Source organism: Drosophila bipectinata, chromosome 2R (assembly GCF_030179905.1).
Source record: "Drosophila bipectinata strain 14024-0381.07 chromosome 2R, DbipHiC1v2, whole genome shotgun sequence".
Classification (NCBI taxonomy): Eukaryota; Metazoa; Arthropoda; class Insecta; order Diptera; family Drosophilidae; genus Drosophila; species Drosophila bipectinata.
This window is the reverse complement of record NC_091737.1, coordinates 16,584,860-16,600,450: the sequence shown is the minus strand read 5'-3', so window position 1 is coordinate 16,600,450 and position 15,591 is coordinate 16,584,860. Positions and strand designations below refer to the sequence as shown.

The 15,591-nt window shown below is 36.8% G+C and overlaps 6 protein-coding genes across 10 annotated transcripts; 4 read left to right on the top strand and 2 right to left on the bottom strand.

The window, feature by feature from the left end:
• The first annotated feature begins 32 nt into the window (after nucleotides 1-32).
• Nucleotides 33-1,688, top strand: eEF5 (eukaryotic translation elongation factor 5). The gene is made up of 4 exons (XM_017238873.3): nucleotides 33-175; nucleotides 729-936; nucleotides 1,116-1,317; nucleotides 1,416-1,688. Exons 2-4 carry the CDS (start codon nucleotides 731-733, stop codon nucleotides 1,485-1,487), a joined length of 480 nt encoding a protein of 159 aa, XP_017094362.2. The 5' UTR covers nucleotides 33-175; nucleotides 729-730; the 3' UTR covers nucleotides 1,488-1,688.
• A 676-nt stretch (nucleotides 1,689-2,364) lies between these two features.
• Nucleotides 2,365-3,419, top strand: RpL12 (ribosomal protein L12). The gene is made up of 5 exons (XM_017238864.3): nucleotides 2,365-2,454; nucleotides 2,517-2,578; nucleotides 2,672-2,745; nucleotides 2,804-2,984; nucleotides 3,153-3,419. The coding sequence occupies exons 2-5, from the start codon at nucleotides 2,542-2,544 to the stop codon at nucleotides 3,356-3,358; spliced, it is 498 nt and encodes a 165-aa protein (XP_017094353.1). The 5' UTR covers nucleotides 2,365-2,454; nucleotides 2,517-2,541; the 3' UTR covers nucleotides 3,359-3,419.
• A 533-nt stretch (nucleotides 3,420-3,952) lies between these two features.
• Nucleotides 3,953-4,703, bottom strand: RpL39 (ribosomal protein L39). Its single transcript, XM_017238865.3, has 3 exons — nucleotides 4,577-4,703; nucleotides 4,386-4,489; nucleotides 3,953-4,094 (listed from the first exon to the last, which is right to left on the bottom strand). The coding sequence occupies exons 1-3, from the start codon at nucleotides 4,577-4,579 to the stop codon at nucleotides 4,046-4,048; spliced, it is 156 nt and encodes a 51-aa protein (XP_017094354.1). The 5' UTR covers nucleotides 4,580-4,703; the 3' UTR covers nucleotides 3,953-4,045.
• A 726-nt stretch (nucleotides 4,704-5,429) lies between these two features.
• On the top strand, nucleotides 5,430-7,646 carry Rap2l (Ras-associated protein 2-like). Its single transcript, XM_017238509.3, has 4 exons — nucleotides 5,430-5,880; nucleotides 7,037-7,174; nucleotides 7,244-7,361; nucleotides 7,421-7,646. Exons 1-4 carry the CDS (start codon nucleotides 5,746-5,748, stop codon nucleotides 7,576-7,578), a joined length of 549 nt encoding a protein of 182 aa, XP_017093998.1. The 5' UTR covers nucleotides 5,430-5,745; the 3' UTR covers nucleotides 7,579-7,646.
• A 547-nt stretch (nucleotides 7,647-8,193) lies between these two features.
• On the bottom strand, nucleotides 8,194-10,457 carry yki (Transcriptional coactivator yki). Of its 3 annotated transcripts, XM_017238687.3 has the most exons (5): nucleotides 9,431-10,455; nucleotides 9,275-9,366; nucleotides 8,811-8,966; nucleotides 8,447-8,505; nucleotides 8,194-8,385 (listed from the first exon to the last, which is right to left on the bottom strand). In XM_017238687.3, the coding sequence occupies exons 1-5, from the start codon at nucleotides 10,219-10,221 to the stop codon at nucleotides 8,281-8,283; spliced, it is 1,203 nt and encodes a 400-aa protein (XP_017094176.1). In that variant the 5' UTR covers nucleotides 10,222-10,455; the 3' UTR covers nucleotides 8,194-8,280. The 3 variants fall into 3 exon arrangements, with proteins under 3 accessions (XP_017094176.1, XP_017094178.1, XP_017094180.1); XM_017238689.3 differs by lacking the exon at nucleotides 8,811-8,966 and having other exon boundaries at nucleotides 9,431-10,457; XM_017238691.3 differs by lacking the exons at nucleotides 8,194-8,385; nucleotides 8,447-8,505; nucleotides 8,811-8,966 and adding an exon at nucleotides 9,154-9,200 and having other exon boundaries at nucleotides 9,431-10,456.
• Nucleotides 10,458-10,888: 431 nt separating this feature from the next.
• Gpat4 (Glycerol-3-phosphate acyltransferase 4) lies at nucleotides 10,889-15,332 on the top strand. Of its 3 annotated transcripts, XM_017238686.3 has the most exons (7): nucleotides 10,889-11,129; nucleotides 11,524-11,733; nucleotides 11,795-12,037; nucleotides 12,404-12,640; nucleotides 13,818-14,051; nucleotides 14,511-14,767; nucleotides 14,827-15,332. In XM_017238686.3, exons 1-7 carry the CDS (start codon nucleotides 10,995-10,997, stop codon nucleotides 15,128-15,130), a joined length of 1,620 nt encoding a protein of 539 aa, XP_017094175.1. In that variant the 5' UTR covers nucleotides 10,889-10,994; the 3' UTR covers nucleotides 15,131-15,332. The 3 variants fall into 3 exon arrangements, with proteins under 3 accessions (XP_017094175.1, XP_017094174.1, XP_017094173.1); XM_017238685.3 differs by lacking the exon at nucleotides 12,404-12,640 and having other exon boundaries at nucleotides 10,890-11,129; XM_017238684.3 differs by lacking the exon at nucleotides 13,818-14,051 and having other exon boundaries at nucleotides 10,890-11,129.
• The last annotated feature ends 259 nt before the right edge of the window (nucleotides 15,333-15,591 follow it).

The window sequence follows — 15,591 nt, the reverse complement described above, 5'->3', positions numbered from 1 at the left end:
GTTGTTTCAATTCCACTGTTCCAAAACACGGGATAAGCACCATCGAAAAATATCAATCGCCAAGATGCATTCCTGGTTTTTTGATTATTAACCGGAAACAAAACGTGGGCTTGATTCGATAGCAGGGTTCTTTCATTTTACATCTTCGGTTGGAACAGTTGCTGGGATTTCGTAGGTTGGTAATTTTTTAATTTTTGCGGATTAAAATTTTACAAATTCACTGGGGAGTCGTGGAAAGAGTGTAAATATACTTTAAGTGCGTTGGGAGCTGAATGGACGCTGAAAATTTCTATCCGGCCGCATTGACATTCAATTATGTGTGAAAGTGTGTACACACATACAGATACACTAATCTGCAGTACACAAAACTTTCAAGTACCATGTCTGGATGACTTTGCCAATTTATTTATTTGAATTTTAAGTGTTTGACTCTTCTTCGGCATAAAACATTTCAAATATATGCATACGAACGTATATGTACATGTGTATTCTCCGTCGCATACATATCTATGCATTTTTTCGGCTTGCATACACTCGTAAATATATGTGCAAAAAATACATACATACATGTACATGTACATACATACATACATGCATACATATGTACTTTCGAAACGCTTCAGTATTAAAAGTGAATTTGCAATTTAAAAAGTGTCATCTATAATTAAATAGTAATTAACACCTATAATCAACAAATATTTAATTCAAATTTTATTGTGTCGTGGCAGATATGGCAGATTTAGATGATCATTTCGATGTTGCCGATTCCGGCGCATCGACCACTTATCCCATGCAATGTTCGGCATTGCGCAAAAACGGATTCGTCATGTTGAAGTCCCGGCCATGCAAGATTGTCGAGATGTCAACTTCCAAGACTGGCAAGCACGGACACGCCAAGGTTCATATGGTTGGAATTGATATTTTCTCCAACAAGAAGTGAGTATCTACTATAAAGCCAGGGACAAAGAAAAAAAGTAACCTTAATTAATAAAAGTATATGTATATAAACGGGCCTCTAATCTTATCTTAATAATTATCAAAGCGTTTTTAAAGAAAATAATCTAGATTAACTGAATTCTTCAAAATTTTCATTGGATTTAAACTCTGAATTTCAGATATGAGGATATTTGCCCCTCTACTCATAACATGGATGTTCCCCATGTTAAAAGGGAAGACCTTCAGTTGATAGCTATAAGTGATGATGGCTTCCTTACCTTGATGTCCGAAGGCGGCGATTTGCGTGAAGACTTGAAGGTTCCAGAAGGTGAACTGGGCGATACTCTGCGTGCTGACTTTGATAATGGCAAGGACCTACTGGTAAGTCCGATTTAAAAGTTTTATAAAACTTTACAGTTTCTTGTAAATAAAGCGTCATAGGATTTAACAAATGAATATTGTTTTTGTATCATTTGCAGTGCACCGTTCTGAAGGCGTGCGGAGAAGAGTGTGTTATCGCTATTAAGACCAATACTGCTCTGGACAAATAAGCAAAATGTGTTGCTGTAAATTTCTGTTGCATTTACATCTGAAGCAAATTTATTCAAAGATGCTGTTATAGGCTAGTTGGCTCAACATCTTAAATCTGGTTCTAACAATTGTAATAAATATAACAGAAACTCAACATCCATGTTTGAATAACAAGTAACAAGATACACGTTTGCCAATAAAATTTTTTACCTAAACATCAACCATCAATCGCTAAATCCTCAATCTAAATACAAATGTCTTAAGCTTCATAATGGGGAAAAATTATATTCTGTAATATGGGAAAATAAACAACGCTTGTGTGGCGTCACCTAGACTAACACGCCAACTCGACAACCATTGTTTTATTGATTCTTCTGGCGGGAAATTAAACGCTTCGATAAAATGAAGTACATTTCTCAAATATTTTATATCCAAATGTACAAATGATGAAGTGAAGAAAAGTATAAACAATACATGAAGTTTTTTATGATTGTGTTAATTTTTTTTAGCATATATCAGTATCAGTATGTGACAGATCATTCAAGCTCGCCTATCGACTGGACGATACATTTAAAAAAAAATATCGTTAACAACCATTAGTAGCGAAACTACCAAAAAATTTAAAAATAAATTTTAACTATATTTTGGGTGTATTTTTTAAATTACCAGATAAAGATATAAATATATATTTTTTAAAACTGTTTTTTTGAGTTATTTAAATGGAAATCCCATAAATCATTTTAAACATAAAATCTGCAATTGTTTTGTGATGTAAAAACAAACTTTAAACAAAAAAAAATTTAAAAATAAAAAATAAAAATAGTTAAAAACATCGTACTATCATCTATTCTGGGTCTTTGTTTCAATTCCGTGTTCCATTCGGGAACTATTCCCTTCGATATGTGTTGTCGATAACAATTTTTATACATTCGTACCGGAAATCGATAAGCTTCTTCTTTCTTTTTCTGTGTGTCTTTTTGCGGTACAGTAAGGAGCTAAAAATGTCTTTAAAAAAATCCGTTGATTTTAATGTAATCCTTATATTTCAGCTACTGTCGAAGCCGAGATAGCACAATGCCTCCCAAGTTCGATCCCACGGAAGTTAAATTGGGTAAGTTTTTTCAACCGGTGTGTTTCTTTCACAACATCAATTAATGTCAAATATAAATATTACCTATACTAATTTATTGATGTTACATTGCAGTCTACCTGCGTTGCGTTGGCGGCGAAGTTGGTGCCACCTCTTCCCTGGCTCCCAAGATCGGTCCCCTCGGTCTGGTAAGCAAATATTCGTTTTGTTTACCTCTCGATTTTGTGCTAACTTTCGATTTTGTAGTCTCCCAAAAAAATTGGTGATGACATCGCCAAGGCTACCTCCGACTGGAAGGGTCTGAAGATCACCGTCTGCCTGACCATCCAGAACCGACAGGCTGCCATCTCAGTGGTTCCCTCTGCTGCTTCCTTGATCATCAAGGCTCTGAAGGAACCCCCACGTGACCGCAAGAAGCAGAAGAACAGTAAGTATTGCCCACCACCCGGATGAAAAAAAAGTGCATTTGTGTTTATTCAAAAGTAAACAAATGAAAGTGTTCCCAAAAAGTCGGATAAATAATATAGTTATTTTAAATGCAAGTGCACTTACTTAACAAGCTTAATTAACAACCGCATTTTGTGTAATTTTTCAGTCAAGCACAGTGGCAACATCGCCTTCGATGACATCCTGGCCATTGCCCGAGTAATGAGGCCCAGGTCCATGGCCCGTGAACTGAAGGGTACCTGCAAGGAAGTCCTGGGAACCGCGCAGAGCGTTGGCTGCACTGTGGACGGAAAGCACCCGCACGATGTTATTGACGAGCTGAACGAGGGCTCCATTGAAGTACCCGCTGAATAAACAGTTTTTTAATACAGAATTAATAAATTGTACGCGTTACAATATGTAATAATTGACCAAATGGAATATATTTTTGTCTTAGAATCGCCAATTTAAAGGTGATTATGAAAGTTTAGAATATAACTTCCGTTATCCTTAAATCCGATAACGGAAGTAGTGAGAGATACCAACTTTAGAGCTGGATTGGACACTTCCAGATTTAAATGGGAATAATGGAAGAAACATGATTATGAAAGTTTATGACAGAACTTAACTCCCGTAAATCCGATAACGGAAGTAGTACCAACTTTGAAGCTGGATTGGACACCTGCAGATTTAAATGGGAATAATGGAACATCTTGGGTGACTGGCAAACCCATTAAAAAAACCCATGGATATCAATCAGCTGTTCATTTAAAAAGATTCAGATCATTCAGATATTATGGCTTCTCCGTTCTCATTCATATGTAGAACGGTGTTGATTCTAACTTCAAATGTTTAGTTTCCAGGACATAGTTTTCCAGATTTTCTTTTCATTTCCTCAATCCCCAATTTATTAAAGCAGCTGTAATATAGACCAATTCTGGTCAGAACCCAATTCAAACAAAACAACTGTTTCAATTCGAACTTTTGTAAACGAATTTATTTTATATTCTTGAAAAGATATTCAGCAATCCAACGCAGTGTGGAGCTTCTGTAATCGCCAGCTTACAGCTTCAACTTGGTACGCCTCCAGTGACGGCGCTTAGCGTTGTACCTTTAATGAAAGAAATTGAATTAGTTAGATTTAGATCAAAACATATAATGGGTTTCACTTATAGTTACACTAGAACTAATTGCTAGTGCTTTGAAATGTATTTATAGCTTTCGCAAGCATATTTGTTTTGACTAATTAGCCGGTTCGATATGCAATACCAAAATATTATATTTTGGCGCAAATTTCAAGGGCATATCCATGTTTTTGGTTAAATTTGCTATTTAATGCACTTTAGAGCCATATAATTAGCTTTAAATACATTTCTCACTGGATTTAAGGTTTATAACTTACCGAATTGTGTTTCCAGTACGTAGGCGAACCCATTGAGGAACGGACCTGTTCTGCTTCAGCTTCTTAGCAAGCTTCTGCTTTATCCTGAACGATTTGTGTGCAGCCTGTTAAAGACAGAAAATGTGTAAGATTTCCCATTTTGAAATTACTATAATATTAAATGATTACATAGAATTATATGGATTTCTTACCATTTCGTGCGTGCGTTTCAAGGGGCTACACCGGAAAGAAAGAAGTATTAGTGGTGGGCCGTAATCGATATATTTTTTTCCAAGATTTAAAGTTATTAGGAACGGTGGTAAAAGTGGGGATAGTGGAAACGGGTTCATGTTGCCAAATAAAAATTATTATTAATATAATAGCTAGAATATCATTACCTTAATAATATATATAGCTAGAATATTTGTAGCTTATTTAAAAAAAAAGACTATCAACAATTTAATGGTTAAACAAACCCTTAGAATTTAATTTTTTCCGATGCTGCAATGTTCAGAAACAAAGTCCGTTTCATATTGTTTTATTTTTAATATTAAGGATCTAATTCAGATTAAATATTTATTATCAATTTATAATCATATTCTTTAATTTATTATTGGCAATGTTTAGAAAAAGTAAAAGAGTGAAACTCTTGATGTGTAACATAAAAAAAAATGACTAAGGGATTATTCATATAAAGTATTTAATATAATATAAAATAGAATTTCGAGAACAATTAATTAATACAATTTGATACAAATTACATCTACATATTTAGGGTGAATCTTTAATGTTTTAATCGAGCCTTTTGGTATTCAAAGTTATTTTCAATAAATAAAATTATCATCATTCTTATGATAAATAAACAATTAAGTTAATTTGGTGTTATTATTACGTTAATACTTTAAAAGAGTATAAATAAAAATATCTATGGTAATTCGTATTTACCCGATTGATTTGCCCGATTTGATATTTATCGCCGGTTTTTTGCACATTATGCACTATCGTGTGAAACATCCCTTAACTTTTTTGTTCTAAAACCATTATTTCATTTCCTCTACACTATGCATCGTTCCATTTTCAATAAGTGTCAGTGTCATCATTTATCAATTATCGTTTGATTATTATATTTTACAATATAATATGTGTTTAACAAAAGTCCGAAACATCTCCTCCTAAGGGCAATGAAACAGTAGACTGCAGTTTTCTTCATACTTGTGCATTACATGCATTGAAACGCAATGTCAATCCATACATAGTATTTGCTTTGTAAACTGTTTTTAAGTTAAAATCCATATCCATAAACAGTGTAAAAACAAACACCTACAAAACATACATTTGCATCTATACGATACGCGTCTAGAACCACAAAAACTGATTTACAATGCGCGAATTTAAGGTTGTTGTGCTTGGGTCGGGGGGTGTTGGTAAATCAGCCCTCACAGTGCAATTCGTTTCGGGATGCTTTATTGAAAAGTATGATCCCACAATTGAAGATTTTTACCGCAAGGAAATAGAGGTACGTAAACGTTCATATGGATATCATCATGCAGGCATAATCAATTTACAAACGAACCGCAGACACACGCATTAACTTATGTATATGTACGTATATATACTAAGCGTAATCGCGACATACATACAAACGTCTGTGCTTACATGAACATACATACATACATCCATACATATACTATATGTACATATGTATGTATGTATTTATAAATGTATATATATGTATGCAGATACATATAATGGGCGATTAATTGTATATCCACATATAGTTTGCTCTTCTAGGTGCGAAATGTGGCCAAGTCTACGTAATTATGTCTATACGGGAAGTTATAAACCCACACGCATTACTTTATTCCCGATTAATGGGGCATACGGGATGTACGTATGTATGTATATACATATGTATTTCATATGTCTGTGCATCCGACATACATATGTATGTACATAAGTGTGGCTAGGCGTGGGTGTTGGTGCAAGGATTAATAGCAAAGCTAGTTTTAAAATGAATCATTTATGTCAACTCTTAAAACTCTTAGGAAATTGGGGTCTAACTTGTACATATACCATTGTGTGTATATGTATCTTTAAAATTGATATCTTTAGCGCCCAAGACTGCGTCGGCAAACTGCATTTTTACCCTTATGTATGTAGTACATTCGCCCAGCCCACAATGCAACTCTCGTTTTATTCTGCCTCCTAAACTCGTTCGTAAGATATAAATGACACATGCATGCACACATTTACATGCAAAGAATCAAGTAATATTTCGCGATTTAATGAAACTGAGTATTTATTCTAAAAATACGTCTTAAATCTTTATCATTGTGAAAAACCCGGGGGGTTAATCAAATGCTCAACTAATTCATTGGAGGACAAAGAAAGTGCATATTTCTTCCGCGTACTCCCACGCCCAATACTCCTATGTATGTAAAAACACTTGCACAACCCCCCCGAGAAAACTTAATATCAATAAGTAAATAATTACTGGAACTGGTCAAACCAAAACAAACTGAATGTTTATGAGTAGATATCCATTGAGCTTCGTAACATGTATTCATTCAATCGAGTGGGCGGGCTGCCGCGCCGCTCTCTGGAGTGGGGCGCCAAGTCCTTTGTTCTATTTTTATTGAGTAAACATTAATGTTATCTTTTTTTGTAAACAGGTTGACAGCTCGCCATGCGTTTTGGAAATCCTCGATACAGCGGGCACAGAGCAATTTGCATCCATGCGAGATCTCTACATCAAAAACGGTCATGGTTTTATTGTAATGTATTCACTAACCAATCATCAGACATTTCAGGTAATGAAAGTCCTCTTATCTTTATTATTTTCTCTTTATGAAACCTAAACTAATCTCATTTCTCTACAGGATATATCTAGTATGAAAAATGTGATCACTCGAGTTAAAGGAAGTCAGCCAGCACCCATCCTACTAGTCGCGAACAAATTTGATTTAGATTGCCAAAGAGAGGTATCCACCGCTGAAGGTACGCATTTAATTCATTGATATTTATATTCAAGCTATTAATTTTTTAAATATTTGAAGGTAATGCCTTGGCACAACTGTGGGACTGTCCATTTATTGAAGCATCAGCTAAGGATCGGATAAACGTAAACGAAGTATTCGCCACAATTGTTCGAGAGATGAATTTGACGCAAGAAAATCGGCAAAAAAAAAATTACTGTTGTTGTACGCTTTTATAGAAATTTTGTAAAATTGTAAGATTATTATAGTTAAAAAATAAAATTACTAATATTTAATAGATAACGAATATCTAACGAATGTGTTCTCAATTAATTGCTATGGAAACTGCAGAAGTGAGTCATTTTATTTAAACAGAAAGTTTAGAACGTTTTTGGAGTGATTCATGGACCAGATGATACTTTCCATGGTGACTTTGCTTCGGATTTATTAGAATATGTATGTACTTCTTTGGAGAAACCTCATGGCGGTACCTGGCAGTACCGCATCGTAATACAAACCCCAATTGTTTGCAGTGGAAATCAGTTTCGCTTAACTTGCACTTCTCAAAAATGTGGAGAGGTGATGCGTTATTTTTAGATGAGTCATCGCCGCTGACCACACCTACAGATGGTTTCTCCGTAACTCTCTCTTCGGAGATTGAAAATCAGAAGGCCAGTGTTTTTGAATTGATTAACCAGGAGGTTTATCTTTGTTTTTTTTTATTAGCATTTTTATGTATATTGTAGTTGTATTAATATAATTAATCATAGAAATTTTGATGATGAATTAAAGCCACAGAAACGTTTTTTGTTTTTAATGAACACACAAACTTCAATAAGTTGTACATAAAGAAATACTATAAAATTTGAAAAATATTTAATTTAGAATAATACAAAATATAAAACTTTTAGGTCTAATACAGATGTATGTATACATTTCAATTAATTGATTTTATACCATTCCAAATCGTCAGGTTTGTGGGAAGACGGTGGATTTACAATGGTCTGTGCGTCGTTGAACATATTACTGCAAATATTATCCTCAATCTGAAAGGACAAAGGTTATCAGTTACATGCTCCAATTGGAATTCGGTCATGAGGCACCCACCTGAAGGGAAGACACTAAGTTATCTGGACAGTCAAGCACGCTAAGCCCAGGGACAGGTTCTGCAAAGAAATATGGTAATGGATAATATTAATAAACCTAGGCGACAAGAATAAACTTTGTATAATGTCTATCTTAAGATCCGGCGCAGTATATAGACAGTAAGGGGTGTCATGGGAGTAACGTGATCTACCCCCACCCGCCCTCTCTATAACTAGTGGATATATATACAAGTGTGAGTGTGTGTATGCGTATTCGAGCGTTATCTAGCAATATCTCTATAGACATAGACCGAGGGCCAACAAGTCACTTGTCTAACTGCTTACGCTAGTTGGTGGTTTGGTGTGTGAGTGGGAACGAGACTTACGCATTCTGGGATCATTCCATGAAGTCGTTCGAGCAATGTGATTTATAAAGTAAATGTCTCCGTTCTCAGTAAGTGCCTGCTCCCAACCATCCGGCAGTGGATCCAAGTTGTTAGCAATGGCCGATGTGGTAGTTGGTTTCGGAGTTTGCAAAACTTCTATCAAACAAAAGCGATGATTTACAAACCGAAAATAAATAAAAAATTTGTAAACGGGCGTTAAACAATGTATTGAAGAATCAAAAATAAGGAGATTTTGAAAAAAAAACTATCAGAGTATTTGAAAAATTAAACAAAATCATAGAAAATTATCCAAAACGGGCCATTCCCACTCCTTGGGGATTCCTAACATTTCGAATCCTCAACCATTTCGAATCCTATATTCATTTTCATCTTCGAAGAGCATTACCATTTAAGTTCTTTAAGTTCTAATTTTATAAATTATTTGTAATTAAATATCAACTTACCATTTTGCGTTATTCGCTCGGCCATTATGTTTTGCTGTTGGCGTTGAAATTGAATTCTTGGATCCTCCCACTGCGTCGTTTTTGTAGTGTGGCTGGAAAATATAATTTGGATGATAAAAATAATATATTTCTTGGTTTTGGTTTCTTTGTACTCACTTCAAGTAATAAATCTGACCGTCGTTGGTCTTGGCCTGCTCCCATCCTGGCGGCAAGGCACCCCGTAGCAACTGCAACTGAATGGGGCTTACCACGTCATAGGAGCGCTGCTTCTTGTGCACTGTCTGCGTGGACATCGGCATGTCCTCAACCATGGACATGCCGTCCAGCTCAATGCTACTTGCCGGAGCTCCAGCTCCGGCTACGGCACCAGCACCAGCCCCACCGCTTGGGAACTCGGCAGCACTATTCTCGGGGAAAGTGGGCCCAGCAGTGGGTGGCTGGTTGGATGGCTTGGTCGGATCGCTACGTTGACGGACATTGTAGTTTTGCTGCAGCGAGGCGGGGCTGCTGCGAGCGCGAAAGTGATGTATCGCCAGGTTTCTCTGCTGCGGCGACGGCTGGATCTGTGGGATGGCGGATATGGCCGGCTGCCCGTCCACGGGCTGGGCCGCGTTGGCGAGGCTGCTGATGCTGTTGAGACTGCTGATGTTCGATTGGGAGCCAGCGTCATAGGTGGAGTCGGCGCTGTTGGCCCGCGAGTGTGAGGGGGCCGGGGGCGTGAAAAAAGAGTTGGGCAACTTCCGCATGCGGAAGGGGAGCTGCAGGGGACGCTTGGCGTCACCCGGATTCAACACGCTGTCGAACAGGAGTCGCAAATTGTCGTCCGTGTCCTGGTTTACGCGCAAAACCAGGTTGTTGGGCGACTTAATCGGCGGCAACATGTCCTCATCAGCGATCTCCTTCTCAATCAGGCTGTTTGTATTGCTTGAAGACATGGTCGTTAACATATAAAAAGGCACTTATTGTATACAAAAAGTTACTACATAAAATTATCTTATCAAGCATGTAGTGTATATATATGTCCGGCCATATACATATCACTCCATATTCTTAAACGAAACTATAACATAAAGGTGTTAAAATTAAACTTCGTTGCAATAAATAATAGTAATAATAATAATTCAACGGAACTGCCAACATAAAACAAACACTATTGAGGAACACCATCCAGCACGCTTTGTCCACACTTTCGATAAAAAATCTCCATTCCCTATTTATCGACCTGTTGCGTTGGAATGTGCTGTATACACCTATGCGTTTTCTTTGTTTAACTCAAGTAACTAAATAGATTCTTACAAAAATAGAGCCATGGTCAACATGAAATACAGAATAGTTTTAAAAAAATACTTACCTCATAAGTAAAAGCCAATTGGCCATGCGTAGACTTTATTTTTTGAAGTTATTTGAATAAAGGGCCCAATTAACAGTTAAAAATAATTTGTATTTTATAATATTTATTATTTAAAGTAAAAATATTGATTTTTTCGAATTCGAATATATAAAAATTGTAAAGAATTAAGAAATTAACTTTTTTAGGAACAAGTGAAAAAGGAACGTGAAGGATGCAACAAGCGAAGAATCGATAAGAATAATATCGATATATCGATATGTTGATGATTTGATATATTATCAACAGCCCTAAAGAACACAAGTTCACAATAAACCAAATTCAGACGCATTTTACTCCACAATAATTAATGTCTCATGAATCAAATGTAAAATGATCAGTGCGCTACTCAGCATATTCTGGATTCCTCTCGGGGGGTTTCTGTCATTTTTGGTTTTCATTTCCGCAATCAACAAATCCATCGGAGTGCGGAAGGCCTATGTGAACCTTCTCCTAAGGATATTTGAGGTAAGTCGCGAACCGTTAATCCTTTTATTTCGAGAAAAGTGAGTTAATGATGTGATTTGTGAATGATTTCCTACTCCATTAAGTAAAGCTAATTCAGACTGTGTCACACTCCAAAGTCCATAAATATAGTCAGCGTAAAACTGATATGTCTACCCTACGTACATATGTACACAACCTTCAGAGGCAACAAAAAAAGGGTTCTCTAAGCGTTTTCAAAAATTGTATGGAATCGTTTAGTTTATGGATGTGAAAATCCTTTAATATTCCTTAAATTGCCATGTGGAGAAAAGAATGTTCTGCCAATCATTACCTCACTCGATTAGACATATAATATTCTTATCAGTAGATAATCCGGCGACAACTTGATTATAACTAAATGTATTTCCATTTCTAGTACGGCCGTGTCAGTATAGAGACAGCATCCAAAGAAAACCAGATATTTTCCCGCAATCCAAAGACTGACGACAAACAGGGAGTGCAACTAGTTGACGATGCGGATTCCAAAGAGGCTACAAATGGAGTGGCTCCATTGATTACCAGAGATGCAGTCCTCCTTCCCCAAGCTCAAGAACCAGCGCCAGAGAAACCCGTTTCGTCCACAAAGGTACCCCAGTACTTATCTCGCATTAATTCTAATCTAATCGGTGTCACCTTCTACTATCCAGGATGAAATTAACTTTGATTTTGAAAAATGTTTGGACTATGTGAAATCTGGCGTTGAAGCCATTATCGAAGACGATGTTACATCCCGTTTCGAGGCTGAGGAGTTGAAGAACTGGAATATGCTGACACGCACCAACAGACATTACGAATTCATTTCCTGGAAAATAACTCTAATATGGATGGTCGGCTTCTTTATACGATATGTATTTTTGATGCCGCTCCGAGTATTGGTTTGCTTCGTTGGTGTAAGTGTAATTGTTTGATTCAGTGGTTTTGTTACACCAAGACTTGACTCCGGAAAACTTTCAACTGTTCGATGAGGGGTGGGGGACTGAACAGACAAGACAAGGAAGATTTAAAAGGGGAATAGTTAGGCGAAGAAACCAAAGCGAAAAAGATCTTGAATCGTTCAGCGCAGCTTAAATGTTTTTCCTTTGCTAATCGAAGTTAGATAATGTGGTGTAATAGTTTAATCTATTTTCTAATTTATTTATTATATTTTTGTATATTTTGTAGAAGTTTTCGCGTTTTTAAAGCCAGTTTATGTTACTTGTTTGCCCAATTTAATATTTATTTAATCATTTTCTAATATAATACCATTTGATTCCTAGGTTTTATTTACAGTATTTGCTAACTTTATTGTGGCTTTAATACCTTTCCGATATTTACGGAACTCTTTAGCCAGCTTGTCATTCAAAATCACGTTCCGCCTTATAGCAAGTTCTTTGTCATCCCTTATAAAGTTCCACAATAAGCAATATAAGCCCACGATTTCTGGGTTCTGTGTAGCAAACCATACCTCTCCCTTGGATGTGGCGATACTCTCGACAGATTGTACCTATTCTTTGGTGAGAAAGAAGTTTTATCTTAATTTCTTCATTTCAAAATGGCTTCATATAGAATTTAAAAATTCATGCATGTAACACTGAGAATTGCATCCCCAAGTGTTTGTTTTAAAGTAGAACTAACTTCAAAGTTAAATAAGAATCGTTGTACCCTTCTTCGGAATATCCATATATATTCAGCCATAAATACAATTGTTTATTGGCCGACAACCTAGTAACTGAAGATATACTACTCAACGGTTCTATTTGTTTTCTTCCGATTCTTGTTATCACACGGTTTACCGTGTGCGCTTGCCATGGCCGATAGCCATTATCTTTTTGGACATGGAGTTTAGACCCGACATATATTAACATACCTATACGTACAAGCATCGATAACTTTCGGCCAGCCTTGTTGGCATAAATTTTGTTTTTATAACAACTTGATAACTTATCCGATAATTGGGCTCAGAAATCAGCAGAAATGTTGACAGTGTATGCATGAATTTAACCATTAAACGGGTGCAATTATAAATGTTGTCTAAGTAGCAATCGCTTTTGTCTCCGTCCCGCTTAATTGTGTGTCTCTAAAATTGTTCGTTTATTACTCCGCTTGCAGTATCCGTATGCTAAAAGGTAATCCGGAAAGGTAAGCATTGGATTACTATTAATTTATTATTTTGCTTATTGCGTTTATGGTTTTCTTTGGATTATTTTCCATTATGATTTGCTGCCAGCGATTACTTTCAGCGGTTTTATGGGGCAGTGTGGGGAGGGCTTGGCCCCCAATCAATTTTCAGTACGAGAGAATTAAAAGCTGACCTTTAGATTCCAATTGAACGATAACGCGTGATCAAAAATTGACGTATTGCGCAATCTAAGAAAACAATCTTAAAGGGTTAAGATATCAGAATATTCACGTCACTCTATTTACAGAATAATCTATGAATGCACATAGGTCGGGTCTATAATTGACTGACTTGACGCACACACATTAAGAACATGAGTCTAAAATGTGAGTCAATAAGCCAATTATGTAAAGTTAACACCAGCAATAAAATCCTTTTCAAACGATTTTCAGTGACCCCAAATCCAACCCCCCAAAAATCCAACCCCAATCAAGTCAATCTGCACCAGAAGTTCAAGCTCATTATAAACTGAATTCCCTCAATGTTCCCATTTTCATTTTGTGCCATCTTAGGTAGTGTGGTTAACGGTCTGCACGGCAGCCGTGGGCTATCTGAAGGATGGGCCCTATAAGCGCCAGGTGGTCAATAAAGTGCTTAGCATGTGCTTCGGCGTCTTATCCAGCGCGATATCGGCGGTAATCACTTACCACAATGAGGAGAATCGCCCGTCATCCGGTATTTGTGTTGCCAATCATACCAGCCCAATCGATGTGCTGGTTTTGATGTGCGATTCCACTTACTCCCTGGTAAGGCATTTCATTTAGTCACTATCCAGATACCTAACACTGTTTCGAAATACTTATAGATAATTTTGATTGTTTTTTTTATTTGAATTTGTTTCTTTAGTTTCCTAAATTGGAACTAGAATCCAAAATTATAAAGTAATTTGTAGCGAACTTCGTTCTCTTCTCATTTTTTACGATTTTATCCTGAAAATTATTTGTATTCTCACCAATATTATTAATAAAATGATAATTTTATAATCATTTCTGCCTGGGTAGATGGCAGTTTAAACCCTTAATCATACATGATTAGAAAATTGGCTTTCCCCTCCATGCACATGCAGGTACTAACCCGAATTTTATTTTGCCTTGGTGATGGTTTTATGATTTGCATGTCTGCTTATTTTTAAATGTGCTTTCTATGTTTGGTGTTGCAAAGAGACTTTACGAAGTAAGCTAACTTGGACCCGCGTCGTTTTGTAGATTGGCCAACGCCATGGTGGCTTCTTGGGCGTCCTCCAACGAGCCCTGGCCAGAGCTTCGCCGCACATTTGGTTCGAGCGAGGCGAGGCGAAGGATCGCCATTTGGTTGCCGAGAGGCTGAAGCAGCACGTATCGGATCCCAACAATCCACCGATTCTCATCTTCCCGGAGGGAACCTGCATCAACAACACTTCCGTGATGCAGTTTAAAAAGGGCAGCTTCGAAGTAGGCGGCGTCATCTATCCGGTCGCCATCAAGTGAGTCTCTACGCAGAGTTTATTTAATATTGTATCTTAAAATATGGTGTTCCCCCCAGGTATGATCCGAGATTCGGTGATGCGTTCTGGAACAGTGCCAAGTACTCAATGATGCAGTATCTGTACATGATGATGACCTCGTGGGCCATCGTGTGCGATGTGTGGTATCTGCCGCCAATGTACCGACAGGAGGGCGAGTCCGCGATAGATTTTGCGAATCGCGTCAAGAGTGTGATTGCCAAGCAGGGAGGCTTAATTGATCTGGTCTGGGACGGACAGTTGAAGCGAATGAAACCAAAAAAAGAGTGGAAGGAGATTCAGCAAGTTGAGTTTGCAAATCGATTAAAGTCGGATTCCACATAATTTAAATGAAGCAACAAAACACTACAGTGACTGTAAGCGATATACATGATTTTTTTTTATAATTTGTATTGCAGCGACTGTAATTTGTATAAATTACGATTAATATTGGATGGTTTAATAAATGATGAAGTCAAATGTAATTAAAATAATTTAACTATTTAAATAATAACAAACAATAAAAGATATCTGATAAACTGATAAATGACGCTGAAATCCCCAGCATCTGCAAATGAGTTGTAAATGGTAGTCTTTGTTATGCTAAATCCGACCAAGACACTTACATATGCAAAAAAAAATATATATAGAGGCTAGCGAAGAAGTTGAAGGTGAGGCATTAGTTACTAAACAAAAGGCTACCAGGTCAGCGACCTTGTTTCAAAATTTGTAAAGACCAACAGAAAAACGGCAAATGGTGAAGAGAAATTCTTTTGCCAATTACTTATTCTATTGGAGGGTTCATT